General features: G+C 37.7%; 1 protein-coding gene across 1 annotated transcript; it reads right to left on the bottom strand.

The window, feature by feature from the left end:
• Positions 1-13,287: 13,287 nt before the first annotated feature.
• On the bottom strand, positions 13,288-15,647 carry LOC120286936 (disease resistance protein RPM1-like). The gene is made up of 2 exons (XM_039299552.1): positions 15,271-15,647; positions 13,288-15,025 (listed from the first exon to the last, which is right to left on the bottom strand). Exons 1-2 carry the CDS (start codon positions 15,645-15,647, stop codon positions 13,288-13,290), a joined length of 2,115 nt encoding a protein of 704 aa, XP_039155486.1.
• Between the last annotated feature and the right edge of the window lie 11,466 nt (positions 15,648-27,113).

The following is a 27,113-nucleotide window of genomic DNA, read 5'->3' as shown; positions in this document are numbered from 1 at the left end:
GATTATGTTTGATTGACTTGACTTTTGTGTTTAGCTGTTTGGATTTGGACTGGATTTGGATTTGACTGTTTAAACGTTTGTTTATCTTAAGCACTATTGATATCTCATGACTTTGCTCATTTACGTAACTAACCTACTTTCGTGGATGCAGATTCTAATGATATATTTACTAAGCCATTTATTATTTGTGAGATATCTATGTTTGCTTGAGTAATGTTTTGCGAGTCAAAATTATCTAAATCTGCAGGAAAGTTTTGTCACCATCAAAAAGGAGAGATTGTGGAGAAAACTTCCTTGAGTGTTTTGAAGTTGACAAAACGTTTCCATCAGTCTAGTCTGAAAACTTGCGCACTCTTCCATCAAAGTTTGAAGACCTCCGGATTGCCAGACTCAAGACTCAAAATCTATCCTCATTGACAGTTTCTAGACAGTCAAAGAAGGCTTATCCGAAACGGAGTATTTCGTTAAGGATTTAATTCTGTCAACTAAAGAAGATCTTTTGGCTGGATATAGCATGTTGGAATCCATTATTCAAATTAAGATTGATTCAGGGATTTTGAATTTGTTGATTAGCGAAGTATACTTGGAAGGTTCTACTTATGGAAACCTAGATCCTGATTGTATGGGCGAGTAGGATTGGTGGGCTATCGTCATATTCCTTAAATAGCTCGAAATCTTCCTAATTGATTCTGTCCAACGGGTAGATTGGAAGAATTCCTTTGGTAAGTGCCAACGGGTGTGATGACATGAAGGAGTATATAAGAAAGACGTTCTAGTTGTTCGAGTGTGTGCGCAATAGAAGAATTCCAAAGTCTGAAACTCCTTGTTCTTAGTCAATTAAATTGTTGAGCGAAATCTTGTACGCAAAAGAGAGTCTATATCTTTGAGAGATCTTGAGGAAATGTAGCAAAGTCTCTACACTGTGGAATCAAGGAAGCGCTTTACTGTAACAACTCTTTTATTTCATAGTGAAATCCAACCGGTGGGCTGTCAGTGCAGAAGAGTGGATGTAAGCTTGGATTAAGTCGAACCACTATAAACCCTGTGTTCTTATTCTCTTCCCTACGCTCTTTTACTTTGATCGTAACTCGATTTGTTTACAAGAGTCTAATTTCCTTTTCATAATCTATTATTGATTTGAGTTGCACACTTCACTTGGGGAAATTTGTTTTTACACATATTCACCCCTAGGTGCTTGTACTAGCTTTCACAAGAGGTACTCTTCATGCTCGTTTCTTCTTGTTCACCTCTGCCCTCTTCTTCTTCTTCTTCTTCTTCTTCCTCCTCAATCCTTTCCTCCTCTGCTTCTTTCTCCAATGATTCTCTCTCTCCAGTCCTCTCCGTTCGATCTCCTCCTTGTCTTGTTCCTATCTCACCTGTCTCTGGAACAGAACAACTTAAGTTCTTCAATGCAAGAGCAGAAATTGTGATATCATCCTCATCCTCTTCATCCTCCAAGATGAGTGCTCTTCTTTTCTTGGATGGAGCAATCATGGGCTCCTTCCCTTTCCGTTTTGCAGCCGATGAGACTGGGTGAGTCTTGACAGGGGTTTTAACCTTGAATCACTTCAAAGCCTTATTAAGTTCCTTCAAACGCATTTTAGAGACCATTTTCAGCCCCACCACCATTTGATCGCATGTTCAAACACAAAGAATCCTGGGAGACTGAATGTTCAAATGTATGAATAACTTGGTGACAAGTGCTGAGTAAGGAAGTTGGCCTTTGTCCTTCACCATCGTTCTGTATATGTGGAATATAATAGTGTGTGGAAGGGAGAACTTTTTGCCAGCGTTAATGACATACATCAGCTTTGCCTCCGAGTTTGAACATCGGTCTTTGAAGTCGATTTGGGTCTGAGGCAATTGATTATTATCTTGTGAAGCAAAATATTTGAGGCATTCATCCTCAAATATGAAATTTTTCCCTCCGTCATTCTATCCCGAACAAGCTCTATCGTTGCACGACCAATAGACACACCGATTGGTTGGTATTTCTCTCTTTCAACTCCAATCACATTAGCCAATGTATCCATGTCAACCACATAGTCCCGATCTCGAACACTGAAAGAGAATCTATTCGCATCTAAGAAACTTTGATTATAATAGAAGTAAGCAAAGTGAGTTCAGCATAAGCCTTTGTCGTTTCAGAACAAAACCGTTCTAGTTGAAGAAGATTGAACTTCTCTTGTAGCTTGACATTTAGAGAATCAAGAAAATCAAAGTCCACACTTTTAGGATTAATCACACCACGCTCTAGCAACTTAGAGTACAATTGCTTGTGTTCCTCCAAGCGAAACAAATCTGTCCTTTTGCTTCGGATTTTCGCCGCAACACCCATTCTAGGTTTAAACTGAGTGTACATCCTATCATCATCGTTCCCATCAGGTTGACTTAGCCCTCCAACATGTGGATCGCTTGGGATATTTGCCAATGCTTCTTCTGCTGACCCCATAGGAGCAATTCCCAATCGTTCCATTGTGCGTAAAAAGTAGGTTTTATTTCGATATCCTTTGTCTTTCAAAAATTCATCAATATAGTTCAAAGGAGTACCACTCCTCTTCAAAGCACAATAAAGCTTAAAAGTAAAAGCGGGCTTTTGAGTTCTTACAGGTTCTGCATCTTCGATGATTTCTTCCTCTTCTTGATGTTCAATATTCTGAGGTCTAGATGGAGGAGATGGACAATGCTAAGAATGTTGTGGGCTCTGCTGCTGTCTAGGAGATTATTCTTCCTCGGTGAGATCAAAATGCGTAGGTCCCTCATGCATTTGCTATGGTCCCAATGTTCGTGATCCTCAAAGACTTTCTTTGAGACGACATCTTTCACGTCTTTGGGAGATTCCAAGCTTGTTTTGCAAGAAAGGTGAAAAATTTTCGAGGATTAAACAATATAAGAAAATAGAAGTGGAAGATCTGTGCTCTCTTAGTGTTTTTGTGAGTAAAACGAAGAAGAATCAATAGTATATAAGGCAGTCGAAGCGAGGCATGCGGAACGTTGTAAAAGGAAATATAAAAATGCCTTTTAAAAAATAACTGCATTTTCAAAAATTAGATAACCGTCATTTTAAAAATAACTTCTTTTCGAAAAGGAAAGATTGCAATAATCACGAAAACTGGGAAATAACATCAATCGATTACGGATATATGATCGTACCTTTTCGAGATTTGATTCGAGATATAAGTTTCTAAAATAGAAGTAACTTACAGTCGTAAATCTTGATTGTCTGAGTTTGAGTGTCTTTAGACTTTCAGCCTTGAGACTGAGCTTCCTCAAACTTTAAGATATTGAGTCTAGAACGAATAACTTCAAATTAATTTTTCTCCAAAGGCTTTGTAAATATATCCGCCAGCTGATTCTTTGAATCAATAAACTGAATCGAAATTTCTCCATTTTGAACATGATCTCTAATAAAATGATGTCGAATCTCTATATGTTTTGCTCTTGAGTGAAGAATTGGATTCTTGGTGAGATTGATTGTGCTGGTGTTGTCACATTTGATCTCGGTGCATGAATCTTCAATTCCAAAGTCTCTTAGCTGTTGTTTTATCCACAGAATTTGTAAACAACAACTTCCAAGAGCTACATACTTTGCTTTTGCCATAGAAAGAGCTACGGTACTTTGCTTCCTTAAAAACCAAGACACTGTCCTGTTACCAAGTAGTTGATAGGAGCCCGAGGTGCTCTTTCTATCAACTTTGCATACGGCTAGGTCTGCGTCCGAGTATCCAAGAAGAGTGAAGTCTCCTTCTTTAGGATACTAGAGACTTAAATTTGAAGTTGAGCAATGTATTTGATAATACGTTTTGCAGCACTTAAATGAGATTCTTTGGGGTTTGATTGAAATCTGTCACAAATACAAACACTAAACAGAATGTCAGGTCTAGAAGCAGTAAGATAAATAAGTGAACCAATAATACTCCTGTATAGTTTCTGGTCAACTTTCTTTCCTCTTTCATCTTTGTCCAACTTCAAGGAACTTGACATTGGTATATTAGTTTTTTTGCAATTTTCCAGTCCAAATTTTTTGACAAGTTCTTTAGCATATTTTTCTTGATGAATAAAGGTTCCCTCCTTCGGTTGTTTCACTTGAAGCCTAAGAAAGAAGGTTAGTTCACCCATCATGCTCATTTCAAATTTATCCCGCATAGACTTAGAGAATTTCTTGCACAGATTTTCATTAGAAGATCCAAAAATAATATCATCAACATAAATTTGAACAAGTAAAAAGCTTTTGCTTTCTCTTTTGATAAACGAAGTAGTATCTACTTTATCATTGACAAAGCCATTTTGAATTAAAAACTTACTTAGTCCGTCGTACCAAGCTCGATGTGCTTGCTTTAGACCATATAGAGCCTTTTTCAATTTGAATACAGAGTTTGGTTTCCTTAGGTCTTCAAAATTAGGTGGTTGTTCCACATAGACTTCCTCTTAGATAAATCCATTTAGGAAAGCATTTTTGACGTTCATTTGGAATAACTTGAAATTCTTATAACAAGCAAAAGCAAGTAATAATCTAATTGCTTCTAACCTTGCTACTGGTGCGTAAGTCTCATCATAGTCTATCCCTTCTTCTTACGTATATCTTTTGGCCACGAGTCTTGCTTTGTTTCTTACGACTTTTCCTTTCTCGTTCATCTTGTTCCTAAAAACCCATTTAGCTCCAATGATGGATTTACCCTTCGGTTTAAGAGTCAATTCCCAGACATCATTGATACTGAATTGCCTGAGTTCTTCTTGCATAACTTCAATCCAGCTTTCATTAGATAAAGCTTCTTCTATGTTTTTGGGTTCTATTTCAAAAATAAGAGCCACATCACTAGACTCTTCACGCCTTTTGGATCTTGTGCGAATTCCTTAATTAATATCACCAATAATGAGATCTTTGGGATGACTAGAATTATGTTTCCAGTTGCTGGATGATTTTTCAAACTGTTGATCATTTTTATCATTTGAATCTTCGATGATCATTTGTTACTCGTCTTCTAAAGTCTGAGCTGCTTCTAGAAATTTTGACTTTGTAGAGTCTGAAGCAGATTCAGATTCTTCAAGTTGAGTCTGAATCGATTGATTTTGCATAAAGTCTTGAAATTTGACATTCATCGATTCCTCCACAGATTGAGTCTTTTTGTTGTATACTCTGTAAGCTTTGCTTGTGATAGAATATCCAAGGAAAATACCTTCATCTGATTTTTTTTCAAACTTACCAACTTGATCATTTATATTTTTCAATATAAAACATTTACATCCAAATACATGAAAATACGAAATAATTGGCTTATTTCCTTTAAATAACTCATAGAGAGTTTTCTCCAGAATAGGCCTTAAGAAGACTCTATTAATAATATAGCATGCTGTAGAAACTACTTCAGCCTAAAAGCAAAAGGAGATGTTACTTTCAATTAAAAGAGTTCTAGCCATTTCCTGTAGCGATCTATTCTTTCTTTCCACGACTCCATTTTGCTCTGGAGTATATGGTGAAGAGAACACATGCTGAAAGCCAGATTCATCACAGAATTTTGCAAAGTTTTGATTTTCAAATTCACCTCCATGGTCTGTCCGTATACTTGAAATAACATACACTTTCTCATTTTGGACATCTTTTAGCAAACTTTATAAAATAAGAAAATGTTTCAGACTTACTTGCCAGGAAATATACCCAAGTGAATCGTGAATAATCATCCACAATTACTAGGCAGTATTTCTTACCTCCAATGCTCTGAGTTTTGGTTGGTTCAAAGAGATCCATATGCAAGAGCTGCAATACACGATTAGTGGATACTTGATTTATTGGTTTGAATGAATTTATTACCTATTTTCCCAATACGCATGGTGTGCATAGATCAGACTTTTGGTATGTCAGTTTGGGTAGTCCACGAACAAGCTTCTTTGCTGAGATTTTGGTTATTTGCTTCATGTTGATGTGCCCAAATTTTATGTGCCATAAGTTTGCTTCATTTTGAATTGAGATTAGACATTGGGTTTCATCTGGTTTGATATCCAAAAGGTAGATATTCCCATGTCTTCGCCCCGTGAAAGACTGAGAGGAATCTTTACTGGTTCCTGAACATATTCCTTCTTGAAAGTTGATTTTGAAACTAGTGTCGCACAGCTGACTGATACTCAGCAAGTTGTAATTGAGTCATTCCACTAAGGAAACATTACTGATCGTGAGGCTTCCAATCTTTATAGTTTCGTATCCCACAATTCTTCCTTTGCTATTTCCTCAAAAAAAAAAAACTTTTCCACCATTAACTTGTACAAGTTTTATGAAGCAATTTGAGTCTCCTGTCATATGTTTTGAGCATCCATTATCCAAGTATCATTTAACATTTTTCTTGATAGTGACCTGCATTTAGAAAAGAGACTCAAGTTTTCTTTGGTACCCATATTTTCTTGGGTCCATTGGTGTTAGTGTAATATACAGTCTTTACCCATACCTTCCAACAGGTTTCCAAACCATAGGACATTTTTCTCAAAATGATCGAGCTATTGCACTTAGAACATTTAAGAGCACTGCGGCCTACAGGTTTTACAAAAACTTTTTGGAAATGATTTTTGTAAGAATCTTTTGTAGGTCTTTGCTTAATTCTTTCCTTTACTTTAGGAAAATCAATTAGAGGAATGGTTTCAGCAGTCATTCCTAAACCTGATTTGTTGAAGTAAGATCTTTGTGTTGAAAGAATTTTTTCAAGTTTCTCAGATCCTATAGAAAATCTTTTAGAAATACACAAGATATCATTTTTCAAGAATGCATTTTCTTTTGAAAGATTGTTTGCATTTTCTTTCAAAGTAGTAACACTTTTGTCTAAACTTTTGATATTCTCTTTCCAAACATTTTCCTATTGTTTCAATGCAGAATTTTCCCTTTTAAGTTCGGAAATCCTTTTGAGAGAGTAAGACACAATTCATCTATATATCTAGAGACTTTAGTAGGGATTTTTAAATTACTTACCTCGATTTCACCGTGCGAGTCCGAGTCCTGCTCGGAGTCCGAATCCGAGTCCGATTGTGCCATGAGACAAATATTGCCATAATCATCATCACTTTCCTCACATTCGGTATCACTCCAAGTTTCGCTTTAAGTGCCTTTCAATATTTCTCAGCTTTTCCTTTCTTTCTCTTTAGAAGGGGACAGTTGGGTTTGATATGTCCATTTTTCTTGCATTCAAAGCAGACTACATCTTTATTGGATTCATCATCCTTAACTGATTTATTTTGTAGCTTTTGGAAACTTTGTTTTTTTGGATTGAATCTTCTCCTCTTTACCGTTCGGTTTCTGAACCTTCTTATCATGAGAGCAAGCTCTTCATCATCCATATCGTCTTCAGAATCTGTGACATTAGAATCATCATTAGATTTTAATGCAATTGATTTCTTACCTTTAGGATCTTCATCTTCGTTGATTTGCTCCACTTCATAAGACTGAAGAGTCCCAATCAATTCATCAACAGAGAGTGGCATGATTCTTTGTGTCTCCCTTATTGAGGTCTTTATGTGATTTCAATCATTGGATAGTCCACGTAGTAGCTTGTTTACCTTCATGGGTCCAGAAATTGGTTGACCTTGATATTTAAGACCATTCACGATCTCTGTAAAACGACTAAACATGTCAGTGATAGATTCTTCTGGTTTCATCTTGAATGCTTCATATTGACCGAGCAGAATATTGATTATGGTTTCTTTCACTCGATCAGTTTCTTCATAAGTGATGTGTAATCTATCCTAGACTTTTTTAGCTGTTTCACAAGAAGATATTCTGTTATATTCAATAGGAGATAATGCACAATATAAAGAATAAATTGCTTTTGCATTAAGAGCTTATCTCTTGGTTATCTCTTCTTGAGTCATTTCACTGGACTCAACAGCTTCTTTTCCTTTTTTTTGAGACTGGTGTAGCTTTAGGAATGATTATTTTGTCTACCACATCCCATTTAAGAGGATCCTTTGATCTTATGAATGCCTTCATCTTTTTTTTTCTATATGTTGTATTCATTTCCATCAAAATAAGGCGTTTTAGTATTGCTTTGCCCTTCAACCAGACTTGGAGCCAGTATACTGGCCATGGATCTTTAACTCGAGTAAAACACTTCAACTTAAGTGAGTACACAAGCTCTGATACCAATTGTGAAAGTTAGTACGAGCACCTAGAGGGGGTGAATATGTGCAAAAAAAAAAATTACAGAGAGAAGTGTGTAATTCTAATCAACAATAGAATATGAAAAGGAAATTAGACTCTTGTAAACAAATTGAGTTACAATCAAAGTAAAAGAGCTTAGGGAAGATAATAAGAACACAAGATTTATAGTGGTTTGGCTTAATCGAAGCCTACGTCTACTCTTCCGTACTAACAACCCACCGGCTGGATTTCACTATGAATCAAAAGAGTTGTTACAAAGTAAAGCTCTTCCTTGATTCCACAGGTGTAGAGACTTTGCTACACTTCCTCAAGGTCTCACAAAAATATAAACTCTCTTTTGAGTACAAGATTTCGTTCAACAATTGAATTGACTAAGAACAAGGAGCTTCGATTTTGGAATTCTTCTATCGCGCACACACTCAAATAAGCGGAACGTCTTCCTTATATACTCCTTCATGCCATCACACCCGTTGGCACTTACCAAAGGAGTTCTTCCAATCTACTCGTTGGACATAATCAATTAGGGAGATTTCGAGTTATTTAAGGAATATGTCGATAGCCTACCAATCCTGCTCGCCCATACAATCAGGATCTAGGTTTCCATAAGTAGAACCTTTCAAGTATGCTTTGCCAATCAACGGATTCAAAATCCCTGAATTAATCTCAATTTGAATAATGGATTCCGACATGCTATATCCAGCCAAGAGATCTTCTTCGCGATAGAATCAAATCCTTAACGAAATACTTAGTTCTGGATAAGCCTTCTTTGACGGTCTAAAAACGGTCAACGAGGATAGACTTTAAGTCTTAAGTCTGGCAGTCCAGAGGTTTTCAGACTTTGATGGAAGAGTTTGCAAGTCTTCAGACTAGACTGATGGAAACATTTTGTCAACTTCAAAACACTCAAGAAAGTTTTCTCCAACACATGGAACCGATCTTGACGCGAATGTGGAGCTCCGGCGAGGAGATCGGCGGAGGTGTGGCATCAGCAGTAAGGCGAACCAGCAATGGACAGGAGAAACCGGAGTCGCAGGGGCTGCAGGGATCGCGCAAAGGGGCGGTGGAGCAGCGACGGAGGCGTAGCGATCGGTTCGGGATTTGCTGGTGTCGGTCATCGTGGTTGTAGGGGTTGCAACGGCGTCGTGGGTCACTGTTGGGTGGAGCAGAGGCCGTGGTGGGCTGCGTGAGGGGGCGGACAACGGCGGTGGAGGAGCAGCGGCGCGCGTCGACACTCGAGGAGGAATCGAAATGGCTGCAAGGATCGCACGAGGGGGCGGCGGAGCGGTGACGGAGGCGCAGCCACCGATTCGGGATCTGCTCTTGCGTCGGTCGTTGCGGCTGTAGGGGCTGCAACAGCGTCGGATTGCTGGCGAAGGGGGCCCGGAGCATAAGCAACGGCGATGGGCGAGCGGGTGAAGGGCGCTCGTGGCTGCTAGCGCAGTGGTTGGCGCGGAGGCGAGCTGTGGCGTCGTGGGTCATTGCTGGGTGGAGCAGAGGCTGTGGCGGCTGGCGCGAGGGGGAGGACAGTAGCGGCGGCGGCGACATCAACGCTCAGGGAGGAACTGAGGAAGAGACAGAGAAGAGAGATAGAGAAGAGAGATAGTCATCGAACTGAAGAAGTCGAAGACGAGAGGAGAGAAGTCACGCTCGGTTAGGGTTTGTTTTGTTTTAGTAATATTTTAATATTAAAAATTAATCGGTCCGGTGCAGGTGGGCGGGCGGGCGGATCCGTCCATGGAACCAAGAACCGGACCGGTACCCACCGGTTCCAGTAAATTAGAACTGAGAACCGGACCGGTTCCCTCAAGAACCGCCGGTTTCGGGTGGTTCCATCCGATTCCGGGCGGTCTGGGTGATTCCGGGTATTTTGCACACCCCTACTTATTTGTGTGGGATCCATCATGTCAAAGTTGGATAATCTCGCTCACCCCACCCAAATGTTCATCCTCACAGAGTCACACCGTAAGAGTTACAAGATCCATCTATAAATATACTTAATTTGTCTGCCTATCTATCCATCTATCTCGCTAGTTATTTAAAAATAGTTGTTTGGTTATCCTTGGAAAAAATTATATCATTTAATTCTATGAATTGCACATGTAAAAATACCAAGATTGAACTAAACAAGAACTTTGACCAAGAATACAAAAAACTAAGCAAGAACTTTTGTTAGGTTTATTATTTTTACAATTATGTCATAAATCTATCATAATTATGTCAATTCAATTTTTTTGTCGATTAAATCCTAAATCTTTTGTATTTATACCAATTCAGTATACATGCCAAATTTTAGCCGGCTGGCTTTGGCAGATATGTTAGCTGTCCTACATGGTGTCACTGATGTTGACATAAATAATTTTTAATTAAGGGAAAATTCTAAATAAGGACCTAAAGTGAATCTATTTTTTCAAATAAGTACCAAAAGTGAACTTTATGTCAAATAAGGACCCGAAGTGGATCAATCGTTTCAAATAATGACCCGAAGTGAATTTTGTATCAAATAAGGATCCAAAGTGATCAAGTTAATCTTTATTGAGGGCCTTAACTCATCGACAAACATTTTCCAAAGATTAAAATAGGGGCAATTTTGTCAGAAATTTGTGATTGGAAAAAATGGAAAATTCTAAATTAATTAAGTTTAGATTATTCATTAAGATGTTTATGTTTTCTTCTTTCTTCTCCCCTGCTGCTCCTCAACCAATTCGCTGCCCAGTCATTGTCATGACTCGATTCTCGTCGCTCCTCACCTTGCTCGACCGGTGGAGAATTTGCGTCTCCGCAAACAAAGAAAGAAGAATTTGGTTTTGTTCTTATTTTTGAATTCGTGCCTCAACTAGTAGAGAATTTGGGTCTTTGACTTTGCGGAGGATGGGTAGAAGGAATGGGCGAACTTCGGTCTTTGACTTTGCGAGAGGATGGGTACAAGGAATGGGAGACCGTAGAAAACCTAGGGTTTTTTTTTTTTTTGTTTTATGTTTTAGGATTTGTTAATTTTCCCTAGATTTTTTTTTGACAAAATTGCCCAAACTCCGGTCGTCGAAAATGTCACATTTTGGCTGACCAAATAAGCTTAGGTCCTTATTTGGAATTAATTCAACCACTTTGGGTCCTTATTTGAGATAATGGGTTCACTTTGGGTTTTTATCTGATACAAAGTTCATTTCGGATCCTTATTTGAGAAAATTGATCCACTTCGGATCCTTATTTGAGATTTTCCCTTTAATTAATAATATTTTATTTTTCCTTTTTTTCTTCCCTTCCTTTTTCCTCCAATGAGTCGACCAACTAAAGGTAAGGTCGGGGATTTGGCAAGGCCAAGCCTCAAGTATGTTGTAAGATGATGGTTTCTCGTGCATATAGTCCAAGAAACTTGATAATATTAATTTTCAGTCTATAAATAACGAATGATACAGTTTTTCTACCATAGTTATGGAAGATGAGATCGTACAACATACAAATAATCATGCATGAACTGGTAATCCTTAAAGTTTCCAAATACACTAGTATCATTTAATTCAGAAAGAATGTAGTTAACGCCAATCGGAAATTTAGCAGAAAGATAGAGAGATAAGAGCATGTAATCATCTTGTTAAAGAAAAAAAAGAGGGAGCATGTGATGATCATCAATATCAAGCTCATCGAGAGCTCCAACCATCTGACAGTCTCCTCCATAACCTCAATGCACATGCTGCCAGTGTCCTCCATTGAAGTCCGTCCCTCAGCTTCATCTACAGTCAGATCGCCCCCACAGCCGTCCTCTGAGCCAACCCTATAACTTCCTGAAGCTGTAATCAATGCAATTTTATTAAGCCTCGTGCAGCCAAAATAAAAGCAGTCCTGAGGTTTTTTAATTCATAGTTTGAGAGTAAGAAAAGTCAGTTGGATTTACAATTGAACTAATCAAAGAAAGAAATTCATGCATTAACTTATTCTGCATATTATAGCCAAGAGATCATACCGCCCTAGAAAATGATATTCTATTGTACACTAACACTATTATTATAAATATATAACTAAAAGGAATGTCGCAAAATCATATCAAATTTAAACTTTACACGTACAATTTATAGAAGTCTTATCAACCTTCCACTAAACTCAATTTACATTCTCAATAACAATTCTACAGTCAAAACACTAGCTTTGTAGATTTTGTTCCCGTATGAGAAACTTCATTTTTTAACTATGATACGGTAAATCAAGGAGAGGTCTTAACTAGTGTGAAAAAATTCGTAATCTTTTCTTCAGATTCTTGTATGTGAGCTAGGTGAAAGGCTCAGTTGATGTGCGTAAGCTATGGGGAGTTGGTTGGTTCCAAAGGTTACTTTTGAATCCAATATTTGATTATACAAAGGTTAAATGATACTGCACATGTGATTTTGTGATATTTAGTAGGATTCACCGTAGCCTTCATAGTTTCTTAATATGTATCAATTTGGCATGGAAAAATGAGCCAACGTAATACTTATCTGATAAAAATCATAATTGTAATCAGCAATGAGAAATTGTCAATTCTATAAAAACATTTTCATCACCATGTGTAAAGAATATGTTCCAAACTGCGATACTATAGAAAGACAATACGATCTCTTGTGGAAATAAAAAAAAAAAAAAATTGTTGAGATGAAACTAAAGATATCAAATCCTTATCGAGAAAACTAGAAGATTTAACTAATAATAATTGTAGTGAACCTATAAAAAGGATAAAGGCCTAACAAAAAATTACTTATTTTTGAGACCCCATTGTAAGTTCTATCCTTATACATTATGATCGACAGCTCATATTAGATCTAGTTGCATTTTATTGGAATTGAGAAAATAGTTGTCCTCATCCACAGATTCGGGCTCTCGGAGCAGACTTCCATTTTTTCCCTAATTTTGATTGTTCTTTTTAATAACCAATAAGTAATTATTGAAATTATCAAGCCAATTAAGATATTTTCATCATCACGCATAAAGAATGTGTTTGAGATTTAGTAATGTCCCATACCTGTTGTCATCCGCAGATTCGGGCCTCTTTGAACATGCAGACGGGGCATCTGTGCTTTTTCGTCCCTGATTTTTATTGTTTTTTAATAACTAAAAAATAATTATTGAAATTACCAATCTATAAAAACATTTTCATCATGTTCGAGAGTTAATATGATCCCACACTAGCTGTCCTCATCCTCATCCTCATCCTCGTCCTCGTCATCGGCCGAAGATCCAGGCCTCTTGCTGTCTTCAAAATGCAGATTCACCTTCTCTCCTATTTTGTCCCTGAGTTGGTTAACAAGAGCATCGCATTGGGACATCACACTAAAATTCTCCAATATCTTGCACTCGTGGATCCCTTCAACAGTTTTCAAACACTCGAGGTGCCTAAACTCGAGTTTTATGAGACGCGGCATTGCTCCTTCTTTAATAGTCACACGCACAAGCTGAGGCAGCTTCCAAATCTTCAAGATCATGAGGCTCGGAAACCCACCTTTGGCGAACGTCAGACTAGTGCCTAGGAAAGAATTGGCCAACAGCTTGAGTGTCCTCAGGTGTCCCAGGAGGCCACCCAACTCAGGCATCATGTCTGCTTCCACCCTCGAACCCGACAGGATCAAAACCCTGAGCGAGACCGGCAGGAGCTGTGTCCAGATGGGTTTGTTGAGTCGGCCCAGCAAGTAAAGCACGAACAGTCCGTGATGCTCCGCCAACGACAATTTCGGCAACGGGCCTATCTGCGATTTCGCGGGCTTGGCATTTTTGGTCACCCCCAAGGTCAAGGACTGGAGATAGGTGAGCCTAGAGCTAATCCAATCGGCTAGTGCTTTTCCCGCAGTGCCTGAGGTGTCCCTATCCAATTGGTGCAAGAAAAGCTTCAGCGTGGTCAAGCTGTTCATGTGGCCCATCACCGAGTTCTCCTTCACTTCACCGATAACTAGCCCGCTTAAGGTTTGGAGTTTAGTCAAAGCATTATCATCCTCGAAGATCTTCTTCAAGTCGATGTACAACCAGTTGAGATGCAAGTGCCTCAAGTTCCTCGCCTTCCAGAAGGAATTCGGCAGGGAAGTGATGTAGGTGTCCTTTATGTCAAGAGTCTCAAGATATTGCAGATCCGCAACTGCACTAGGGATCGAGTGCAACACCGTGGATCTTAATCCTAGGTACTTTAGGAGCACCAACTTATGGAGCACACCTTCCAAGGATGGCCTATACACACCCTCCAAGTCAAGTACCCTCAGCAAGCTATAGGCGGTCTTGGAGGTCATGTTCCTGAGGAAGTTGCTGATTTCCTTGGTGAGCATGCCTCTCCTCATGTAGAACGACAGAAACGAGCGGACGTGATTGAGGTTCAAACCGGGGTAGCTGCCACCATGGCTGTCTCTGACTATGTTTGTGTGCTCTGCGAGCCACCGGACCTTGATTTCGTACTGATGGGCTGGCAGCTGTTGTTGCTGGCTGGTTGGGCCGCAGTCATTCTCGTCTTTTGACTTGCTAGCGGCATGTATGTGGAGGAACTTTGTGTCCATGGCGATCGGGTGGATCAGGTCATACAGAGAGGTGAGCATGTAGCAAGCTTTGGGGAATCCATCCGCCCTCCAGCTCACCACCTCGATGACGTTCCTTCCCGCAAGGTCCAGAATGAAAGTCTCTCCAGCAGCCTCGGGCTGCCTTGTCAGTTTTCTTTCTCCGTCGTAACAATGCGAATCCAATAAGCCCTCAGCCAACCACAGCCTCACTAGCCTTCTTGTCGAAATGGGGGCTGCTCGGGGGAACAAAACCATGTAGATGAAACACGGTTTTAGATGGGCTGCCAATTTATGGTAACTCAATTGTAGTAGCTCTGATGTTGACATCTTAGAACGATCTTTCTCCAACGCTGCGCGTTCCTGGTCTCCAGCATTTAGCAGCAAACCGCTGAGTAAGGATATACGGAGCGGCAAGCCCTGACAAATTTCTATGATACCCTTCTTTTTTGAGAGGCTCTGACCATTGGGTACTCTTTGCTTGAACTTCCCAGCGAGCATTTTCCGGCTCTGTGTTGAATTTAATTTTTTAGCTCGATCCTCCTTTCCGGGAAAAAGGACGTCTTATTGGCTATGCTGGAGTCTTGAGTCGTGATAATTATGTGGCCTGGCCCAGGATAAAGGATGCTCACTAACCTTGGCAGGAGTCGCTCGTTGGACGGGTGCATGCCATCCAACACGATGAGGAACTTCTTCCTCTTGGCCAATTCAATGCGGTGCATTTCCGTCATCTCGTGCAAATTCATGTCCTTCACCTCCCTCGCTAGCTTCCCCATTTGCTGCAGTATCTCAAATAAGAAATCCTGGATGTCCATTCCGGCTGAGAGGCGGACCCAAGCACACCACTCAAAGCCCAGGTACTTCGCTTCATTGTAGACGCATCTCGTGACGTACGTCTTGCCGACGCCTTGCTCACCCCAAATCAAAGTGCAACCGAGATTCCCCTGTCTCGTTCCCTCCCCCCGAATAGACAATTTTATTTCCTCCTTTTGCTGCAGCCATAAATCTTTCATCGACTCTTGCCAATCCCATAAACTAGTCAGCCTCGCCAGTTTTCATCTTGCTCTGGAGCACTAGTAAGGAGGAGGAACAAGCAGATTCCTTCCTCATCTTGCCCTCGGCCTCCTTCTTGCCCGTCAAGCCGTGGTCTTGACACAGCTCCTGCATCTCCTGCATCTTATTCACCAGATTGGACAGGTCCCTCCTTAGCTGGTGCTTGGAGATGAGCGCGGCTGGCAGCCTCATGGCCATGTGCAGGGCGTCGTGCCTCCCGCCGGCCTCTCTGAGGTGGAAATTCTCGATGAATTGCTCAGTGTCGTACATGGCTTGGAGGAGCCGCCCCAACCATCCTGCCCTACTCAGGGACATGCCGTCTGGCGTGGAAAGAACTCTTGAATCGTGGCCAGCTTCTCCTTGGCCTCCTTCACGAGTGGTTCAATTGACGAGCACCTTACGCACACCGGATGAGAGAGCAACATCTCTAATTTCTGGGACACGATCTCAGCAGCGGCTTCAGCAGCCATCGTGTATGTTATCGTGTTGGAAGCAGCCATGCCTGATCAATGTGTTTGTTTCGATCAAGGCCGCGTGTGTATGCTGGCTTGTTTGCTTGGATTAAACTTATTTGTTGGAACATATCATTTTTTAAGCTTTTCTTGGTATGGCTTCTCCTGTCTCCAACAAGCTTTGTTTGATTCTTTGCTTGTGCGATTTTTTGACCGTGAGACGGTATCTCCCAGAGTAATTGTGATAGAAGACTAAATTTCGTTTATAAAATTACTCAGGTGAAGTTCTTTATCTGTGAAATCTATCGAATCGCTTAATATAATAATCTTATTGATGCATCTTGGTATTCTCTGCTCTTATGTGTGAAGGTAATCAATTCGATCATTACGGTCGGACTAGGAGCTGCACAGATAACAAAAAAAATGGCCCATCAAAATTTAATATTTTGATGAAATTCCAGAGCACCTTACGAATGTAATATTTTACCGACCCAAATAACCCATATATGAGTGATGGGAGATCAGAGAGACATATGAGGCACTTATTGAACGAGATGACTTGATTAATTTATCAAAAAACCGAAACTATGTTAATAATTAACTACCAAAAGTTGGCTCAAAGGGACGTTTAAGCGCCAAAGTTACGAAAATGACATTTAAGTGCCAAATCGGAACAAAATAGATCACTTAAGCTGCGCATGACAAAATTTCTGAAACAGAAATTGATTTCTAACCATAAATCAATTTCTTTTTCTATTCCCGGACAAGTTTCTAAGCAAAGAAACCCGTTTGATAACAACTCAAAAGTTCTATTTCTGAAACAGAAATCCGTTTGATAACATAACAAAATTTCTATTTCTAGGAATATAAATTAATTATATAACAACATAGGAAATCCTCAAATACAAAATAATAGTCGAAATAATACTAAAACAACATAGGAAATCCTCAAATACAAAATAATAGTCGAAATAATATTAATACATTACAAAAGTTGAAAATACAATTTCATGGAATTTCCAGCATATTATTATCTCTTGCCATTTTATTAGCAATTGTTTTCTTAAGCGTATTTATTTGGTTTCCCTCCTCGATCAATGTATCGTTTGCAAGCTCATCCTGCATAGGTTCAAACAAGTACTGCGGAAGCATGAATATGGGTGCCATCAATGGTGCCAAAAACTAGTATTATACAAGATTATTAACAAAATAAAATTAATTGTGTAAAGAAATATATAAGAATTCTACCTTAAAGTAACGTTTATGGTTAGGAACCAATTGAGGGAAAGTCGGTTTATTTTGATTCTCGAATTGAATCAATCCAGTTGCTCATTCCTAATTTCTTTATCGTTGCTCAATGAACCTTTAATGGCCCTTGCATAGTAAAGAGAGAGATCTCTTGAATCTCTTGCCTTCGAATTAAAATTCAAGATTGTGTAACAATTTAATTATTTTGATTTTGCAAGAATTTTGAATTCGTAAAAAAATAAGGTTAAATTTCTAGGCACGTTTTTATTCATCTATTACGTAAGAACTTTTTCTTCAACTGGCCATGCGCGTGACTTTTCTAGGAGGAAAGAGCCCCATTGTTTTTAAGTAAGCATTTAAGAACTTTGGTCGTTTTTGAAAATTAGGGACCCATTGGATTGCCTTTCATCCTAAAGAGGAAGTTATAAAAAAATACAAAAAAAAAAAAAAAACACAAGCAAAATGAGAAAAAGAAAATTATCAATAATTTGTGAAATTGTGGTTATGAGTGAATTAAGTTAGCAAGAAAGCGCAAGGTTCTTTTATATGGTTTGATTTCAGTTTCTGATTTCTATTTCGAAACGAGAAGTTAAAAATTTCAGCTTCGATTTCTTCAATTTCTCTATTTTTGTAATAGAAATCTGTTTGAAATAAAGAAATCAAATTGTGTTACCAAACGGATTTCTGTTCCAAACTTGTTCCACGGAACAGAGAAACAGAGAATCGAGAAACATAAATTTTGTCATGCGCGCCCTTAAGTGCCAATCCAGCCAAAATTTGACCAAAACGCTAACGTGTCAATTTTTCGATGAAGCAAGTACAAAACGGCGTCGTTTTGGTGCTAACGTGGTAAAAGATTAATATAAAAATTAATTAAATTAAATTTATTTAAAATATTTAAAAATACTAATAAAAGTAAAAAAAATTAAAAAATTAAAAAAAAATTTAAAAATTAAAAAAAAATTAAAAAATTAAAAAGAAAAAAGAAAAAGAAGGTGCCTAAGGGTTGAGTCCTTAGCCGTCACTGCTAGGAAGGGCCGGCGATAGAGGGAAGGTCGGCGAGGGCCCGTGAGCCCTCGCCCGGATTCGACGAGGGTCGGCGGCCCTTGCCTAGGGCTTGGCAATCTCGGCCAACCCTCCCCCTCTGTCGTCGGCCCTTCCCAACGGCGGTGGAAGAAGTCTAAGATTGTTGAATATATCCTCTCAAGTTATTTTCAGCCGCCTCCCTCTTTTATTATTATTATTATTATTATTATTATTATTATTATTATTATTATTATTATTATTATTATTATTATTATTATTATTATTATTATTATTATTATTATTATTATTATTATTATTTGTATTTGTATTTTTAAATATTTTAAATAAATTTAGTTTTAAATTAAGTTTAATTAATTTTATATTAATTTTCTACCACATCGCACCATAACGACATCGTTTTTGCATTGTTTAGTCACGTCGGCGTGCAAAACGACGCCGTTTTGCACTTACTTCACCGGAAATTGCGTACGTCAGCATTTCTGCTGGATTTTGGCTGGATTGGTACTTAAGTAATCTATTTCTCTCCGATTTTAGCACTTAATAATCACTTTAGTAACTTTTGACACTTAAGTGTCCTTTTGTGCCAACTTTTGGTACTTGAAGCGTACTTTTGTTACTATAAATCCTAAAACTTGTCATGAAAGTGCAACTAAGCCTTATAACTTGTAAAAAGTGTAATCAATTCATAAAACTTGTCAAATTTATGCAATCAGGTCCTTCCGTTGACATTGTCAATTTGATTAATGAAAAATGCTAACGTGGCATTTTGATTTTTTGTATTTCCTATGTTGCATTTTTTATTTTTAATTCAATTCTTATTAAAATTAGATTAAAAACTAAAATAAAACTTAAAATCTTATTAAAAGATGAACCCAAAAAAGAAAAAAAAAATGGAATGGAGGGCTCGCCGGTAGAGCTTCAGGTGTTGCCATTGTTGCCACTATTGAAAGGGACGGCACCTTCGTTAACCTTTAGCAACAGTTGGTGACCCTCACAAATCCTGGGTGAGGGTAGCCAAATTTGACGACGCCAGCCCCTTGGGCAAGGCCTCGTTGACCCTCGCTTGGGGCCAGCTAGCCTCACCCATCAACCCTCATCGCCTTGGGTCGCGAGGTTAGTCAGCCCCAAGCGAGTATTAGCGAGGCCTCACCCGGGTTGGGCGATGGTCACCAAGTGAGAGCCTCCATCGCCTAGATTTGGGCACCCTCACCTGGGGTCAATGAGGCCTCACCCTGGCCGGGCGAGGGCCGGCCACCCTTAGGCTTGGCAGAGGTCGTTGTCCCTTTCGGCGGTGGACGATGGCGGCGATGGCAGCTAAAGCTCCCCTAATGAGCCATCCATTGTTTTTTTTTTTAAATAATATTTTTTAGGTTTTTTAAATTTGTTTTATCTAATTTAAATAATAATTGAATAAAAATAATATAAAAATGTCATGTAGGAAATAAAAAATAATTTAAAAATGCCACGTCAGTATTTTTCACTAATCAACTTGACGTTATTAACAAAATGACTTGATTGTACCAATTTATCAAGTTTTAAGACTTGATTACATTTTTTTATAAGTTTTATGACTCAATTATACTTTCACAACAAGTTTTAGAACTTCTAGTAAATATATCCCATGATTAATTAGTGAAGTCTTCGTTGCACAGGGGAGTTTTTCTGGGGGAGGAGAGGGCAACCCTTGTTAACATTCTCACTTCGAGCAAAAATTGGGTCATCTTGCGCTGCCTGCTATGTTCTTCCTTGGCCATGACTCTTTCTCATGTGGTATCATTGGGCTTACTTTATCTTTTTCTTCGCGTGTTAGACACTTTAAAGAACAATAAAAAATTATATAAACAATTGTAGCTTGAAAAAATGTCTTGAATTTGAACCCATGAAAGATTCCTTATCCAAGTAGAAATTTCAAATCCCATTAGAAATTGTGATTTAAATTTAAAAAAGTCTTGATTGAACTTTTGGTTGATCGAATATATGAAGCAACAACAAATTTGCTAGTTTTAAGTCAGCTAAAAGAGCTGTAACTGTTGACCGCACGAAAATGCCTTGCGCCGAAGTTTTGTGCATGAGTGTCGATTTCGTTTTTTTGTTTTGCTACATGATAATTAGGCTGTCGAATCTGTTTAATGGACTCTAATGTTTTGATGCCAATAACCAAAGGAGCAGATGCGTATCCCATACAAAAATCATCTCTGCAGTAACTGTAATTGAAAATTTGAATTCGTCATAACTTCTTCTCCTAGTGTGAACAGCTCCCTCACTCGATGAAGTAGCCCATATGCATAGTAGAAATCACACCCAAAAAACTTGACATGAAAGTATACTTAAGTCCTAACAATTAGGAAAATGTCACTTCCTTTTTTTAAAAAAAATGGGATACTTGAGTACCAAGTCCAACGAATCTTACCGGAAATCTTACATAACAATTTTTCATTAATATTGCTCGCCTACGTGGCTCGTCGGAGAGCTGACTCAGTAATAAAATGCAAAAACGATATCATCTTGGCATGGATTTGAATTTTAATATAAAAATTCATTAATATAAATGTAAAACCAAATTTTAAAAAATGAGAACAAGATGAAAAATTGCAGGTGACTAAGGGCTCAGACCTCGCCACTACCTCCCCACCATCATCGGGTTAGGGGTTGACGACCCCAACCGACTTTGGTGATGGTGGGGAGGCGGCAGCGAGCTTCTCTTTTTAATAAATTTAATTAATTTTTATATTAATTATCTACCCATGTTAACAGCAAAACAACATCGTTTTTGCACTTATCTAGCCAAATCAATGTGCAAAACAATGTCATTTTGCACCTGCCTCGCTAGAAAATCACCACGTTAGTATTTGACCAGATTTTCTTGCCAATAACACTTAACTAATTCATTTTACCTCGATTTTGACACTTAAGTGTCACCTTCCTAACTTTGGTTTTTTTGTATCCCCATGCCAAGTTTTAGCATTCTAGGTATTTAGGACTCCCAAAAAAAACCTTTCAATACACTAGGGAATGCAAAATCCAGTTAAATGTTCAGCATGAGCAAAGAGGACGAGCCGAAATTAGTTAATGTTCAGGCAAAGACGGGTCCGAGCCACCCTGCTTCTCTTGAGAGGAAGCATGCCGATATCTCTCCGGAAGCAGCCGAGATTTGGGGCTCTCTTTTAACTTCTGATAACGCGGCTTCATTAGCCAAAAGTGAGAAAATTGGTTCTGTTGATCTTTTCCACAGTTGCCATAATGGTCCAGGCAATGGTTTTGTACTTGATTCATCCGCGTCGTAGGCTTCATTCATTATCAAAAGCTTGATTAGCTGCTGCTTAATTTATTTGTTCATCTAGCTTTGCTGCATTTTCAGTTTTGGTTCAAAATTATGTGCAATAGCTAGAAGGAGTTTACCTTGGAGATAGGAATCAATATGGATTGAGACTCAGCTAATCTATTGAATGTCTGTGCAGTTCTATCCTAGCCGACTCAGCTAATATGTAAACGAAAGAAATAGTTGAAGGTTACGGGAATCAAAGAGCCAGTATTCAAAATCGCTGGCTAGTGCATGAACAAAAGCAAGATAATTACTTTCGATGCGCGGGAAATTAATAACACAGCCGGCGATGCGAGCAGTCCTGGAGAAGTTTGACTGGTACATCATATCATAATGGGCAACAAACCCTGGTTGATACAAAAAAAAAAAAAAATTTATCTATTTCTTTATTTTTCTGTCATTGGAACAAGTTTGGAACAAAAATCCATTTAGTTATACAATTTCATTTTTCTATTTCTAAAATAAATTTTTACTCCAAAAATAGATTTAGAACAAAAATTAGAAGTTAAAATTTTTAACTTTTTTATTTCTAGAACAAAAGTGAGAAATGATAACTATTCTCATTGTTCACTCTTATCACCGTCTATCACCCACCTGCCGCAAGTGGGACGCTAGACGCCCACCATCGACCGCTGACACCGGCCACTAGCTGCCCTCCGCTGAATGCTAGATGCTTGCCACTCGCTGCTTGCCACTGAACTCCGGTTGGACACCGGTTGTCGTCGGCCACCCACCACCGATGCCCGCTGCCCCCAAAAATAAAAATTTTATTCTATTATCAAATGGATTTATGTTCAAAAAACAGAAATTTTGAGTCATCAAATGCATTTCTTTATAAGTTTCTGTTCATAAATTGATTTCTATTTTAGAAATTTTTTCATGCGCACCTTATAACTCATTTTTCCAAAGCCCCTCTTCTTTATATTCAGCTTTGATTTGGTCTCCAAATTGCTCCAGGAAGCTTGCAATCTATCTTTAGTTTTCGTTATCCAATTGATTATCAATTAGACACTTTTCTAATAAATAATGAGCTTTTTTATTGTAATTATTGACATTTTTATAAGAAAAAGGAAAATTTAAAATATACTAAAAATTATTCACGTTAGCATCGATGATGTCATGTAAGATAACTAGCATTCATGTCAGTATTGGTTGGCCAAAATTGGCTAGATCGGTAAATTGGAATAAATGCAAAAGGCTTATGACTCATTTGGCTAAAAAAAAGTTAGAACTGAGTTAACATAATTGCAAGAAGATAAGGACCTTTTTGGGAATTTTCCCTCACCAAGTAGGTTAGAAATCAAATTCCATTGAATGAGAATCTAAATAATCAAATTTACACATCAGTGCTCAAAAGCAAAATTTGCTAACTAATTCGCTAAGAATTAGTTTCCCTATAGACATGAGAAAGCCTTATATCTAACACTACAGTAGATCTTGACCATAAAAGATCATAGAATAACTTAAATTTAAATTTAAAAAAAAAATATTGTATGCAATATAATTTAAAATCATCATGAATTTGCTCATAATTCTCAAGTCTCAAGTCATATGTTTTTTACTGTGAAATTCAACAGAGGACTTTTGTTTGCTTGATAAATTTAGAGCATATAGTTATTTTATCCAAAGGTGTTCTTTGTCTTGAATTGTAGTTTTAGACCGAATCCAACTTTTAACTTAATATCGGTATTATAGACGTAATAGATCGGTCACAAAGGAGTTGAATTTTCTTTTATGGGATCACAAATTCGAAATATTTTGTGAATAAATCTCTTGCTAGTTTGTATTTCAGGATTTCTTTAATTAATGGGGCGGAGTATTAACGGTTCAAACTGAATATTATGTCACAAGCAGGAGACCAGGCAGCCAATTTTCACTCACCCTCTTTTTTTTTTTTATTATAAATGTAAACATAGGTAATTGTGGTTTTTGTTTTTGCTGGTGAACGTCGGAGACTTCTGAACCCCCAAAAGTAAAAGAACAATGGAGACATGAGGTGGGACCAAAAGATTTCCCGTCCATCATATGATAAATTCTAACTTGTGGCGCGGATCTTTTTCTTTTCTTGAAGAAAAGAAAACTTAATTTGAGGTTACGAATTCTCAGACTTGACTTTTGTAGGTTCTTAATTGCATGTGTCAAGCCTTGATTTGCAACATTTAGGGCTTAATTAAGTTCAGCTAGGAGTGGGCCGCAAGCTGCATCTCCTTCGCGGGGCAGTGTGTGGAAGATCAAAATGTTCAGCGACCATCATGCATCACATGCTTCTTTGCGAACCATCATGTATAAATGGAGAAAAACGTTTGGTCGGTGTCAATACACTGCGTCGCAATTGTTCGGATATGGATGACAAGTTGTGATCACAAAGGTCACAAACCACATCAGTCGATGACAACATGGTGTTAAATACATGTGCTTTGGTGCAATGTTTTATCGCAGTGACAACTTCATTCACGGATTTGACATGAAGATTAGTATTCAATGAAAGAATATGCTTGTCTACTAGAATCAAAGCAATTGACTTGATGCTTTGGAATTACTTCAATTTGGGGTGAGCATTTATCACCCTTTTTGGCCTTTTTGTGACTTTAGTTGTGATATCTAGTTAAAAGTGGTGATTTATGTGTTCCCCATGGATCACGTTATGCTAGTGATGGTTGTTGGACAATGTGTGAGAATCACAGTGGTTAGAGTGAAGGTCACTACATTTCAATTCAGAGTAGTAATTGAGAAATCAAACTATAACTATCGACCTATTTTCCAGCCTTCTCAATTAAAGTTGATCATACTTAGGTTAGTATAAATGCCAGAACTTGATTCTATCACTTTACTTCCCCCTCGAGCAAATTCAAAGAATTGCTTGTTCATTATGTATCTAAAAGTGGTATCGCAAGTAATGTGTCGCATTTATCCCAAATTGATAAACTCTAAGTTGTGGTGCTGATCCTTTTCTTTTCTTGAAGGAAAACAAAACTTAGTTTGAGCTTACAAATTTTTGGACTTGACTTTTGTAAGTTCTTAATTGCATGTCTCAAGCCTTTATTTGCAATGTTTAGAGCTTAATTAAGTTACGCTAGAGGTGGGCCGCCACCTGCATGTCTTTCACTGGGTAGCGTGTGGAACATCAAAATGGTCAACGACCATCATGCACTACATGCATCCTTGTGAACCATCGTGTATAGATGGAGAAAAATGTTTAGCCGGCGTCGCACACCGCGTGGCAATTGTTCCAATATGAATGACAAGTTGTAATCACAATGTTCACAAACCGCATTAGTTGACGGTAATGTGGTGTGAGATACATGCGCTCTAGTGCAATGTTTTATCATGGTGATGACTTTAATAATGGATTTGCATGAAGATTAGTATTCAAGGAAAGAATATGCTTGTCTATTGAAATTAAAGCAATCGGCTCGATGCTTTGGAATTGCTTCAATTTGGAGTGAGCATTTATCACCCTCTTTTGGCCCTTTTTGTGATTTTACTTTTGATATCCGGTTAAAATTGGCGATTTCTATATTCCCCATGGATCACATTAGGCTAGTATGCTGGTTGGACAATGTGTAAGAACCACAATAGTTAGAGGGAAGATAAATCAAACTTTTACTCTCAGGCTATATTCTAGCCTTCTCAATTAAAGTAGATCATACTTAGGTTAGTACAAATGCCAAAACTTGATTTTGTCGCTTTACTCCTCCATCAAGCAAATTCAAATAATCACTTAATGATTATGCATTCAAAAGTGGCGTTACGAGTAATATGTCGCATTTACCCCAAACTAGCTTTGCGTTTAAAAAAAAAAAAAAAACTCCCAAAGCAATACATCCATGCTGTAATTACCCTCAAACTAATTTTTATGTTACAAAAAATCCTAAAATGATAGATTCGCACTATATTTATTCTAAACTAACATACCCGTTTGAATAAAATGGTAATAAAATGGGATTTTTTAGATGTGAATGTGGCACAAATATATTAATTTGGATTTTTTTGTAACAAAAAAGTTAATTTGAGATAAATAATGTGATACAAAAATTAGTTTAGTGTAAATATAGCACGAATATACCAGTTTGAAGTTTTTCGTGATATTAATCTTATAATAAATACAAGTTTCCAAGAATCTATATATCTAATTTCAAAAGAGAAGATAAATTGTAAATTGTGTCTACTTATTGGAATGTTCACATGAAGAGAATTGATATTCTGAGAGCAACAATCACATCATCCATGGGTAATTTATTTAAGGGCTGCTTAACTAAAGATAAAAGGAGGGGAAATTACCTTCACTTTCTATGGCATATGAAGATATTGATTCTGGGTTGTTATTGCAGGAAATTACTTTTAGCATTTTGATTAATTAATTTTGTATACTTTTAAAAACACATAAAATTAGAGAACCAGAAAAAAAAAAAAGAAAAGAAAAGGGCAGGAGAAAGAACAACTATAGAAAGTACATATTTAATTCTTCCAAAGAAATTAAACAGATATTTTCCTGATAATATCAATCGAGGTGTTTAATTAATCAAGAGCTTCGGATAGAACTTAATTTGGCTTTTCTTTCTAGTGTGTTAATGGGCTTCTTTTATTGTGTTATTCTATTGTATAATAACAAAAATACACATGCATTGCCTATATAAAAAATTAACATCCAAAAGGCTTTGTGAAATCGCTGTATCATACAACATGTGAATTATTAATTAATGAAAAGAAGTTATGAAAATAATACGTAGGAATTTTGAGATTACTTTTTTCTTTTTCTTTTTTATAGCAAGGCTGTTTATAAGATAGAAAATGTTTAATGTTGAGAGAGAGAGAGAGAGAGAGAGAGAGAGAGAGAGAGAGAGAGAGAGAGAATCGTTAATCGATGCATTTGTCCATCCATAGAATATTTGCCAAATAGCTAATTGAGTATATTTTTGAGAAAAAAAGGATTGTGATCTCTTTAAGAGATCCTTTTTCTTTCCATAATAATATAGAATAGCAAAATTCCAGTGGTTTAAAAAAGTTACATATTTTTCTTTGATTTTTATAGCTTTAACCATGAGGTTTTTAATTCCTCCGAGCTTGACGTGTCTCTCTATTGATTTTTAAAGTTTTGTCCCATATCTCAAGTCTCCACTAATATAAAGTAAACAAAATTGGTATTTCGTCTCACTTTCATGTTGTCCATATTCCTTGAGACGTTATATGGCGACAACACAAATGGATGATCTGCTATTCTTGCCATCATGTTCTTAATGAAAAACTTACCAACTCCCCCCTTTTTTCACAAGGAAGATAAATAGATCTTTGTTACTTTTAATGAAAGTATTTTGAGAGAATGTTTGATCCTCGATTTTACTTTTTTGAGTCTAACT

This window comes from Eucalyptus grandis, chromosome 8, assembly GCF_016545825.1.
Source record: "Eucalyptus grandis isolate ANBG69807.140 chromosome 8, ASM1654582v1, whole genome shotgun sequence".
NCBI classification, from domain to species: domain Eukaryota; kingdom Viridiplantae; phylum Streptophyta; class Magnoliopsida; order Myrtales; family Myrtaceae; genus Eucalyptus; species Eucalyptus grandis.
This window is presented reverse-complemented; position numbering and strand designations above follow the sequence as displayed.

What these genes read in the sequence shown, in the direction of transcription:
- LOC120286936 (XM_039299552.1), bottom strand. Translation starts at nt 15,647, where the DNA reads ATGAAAGATTTATGGCTGCAGCAAAAGGAGGAAATAAAATTGTCTATT. An exon ending in AACGAGCGACTCCTGCCAAG is followed by an intron (nt 15,026 to 15,270) that starts GTTAGTGAGCAT and finishes ATCCTTACTCAG; the next exon opens with CGGTTTGCTGCTAAATGCTG.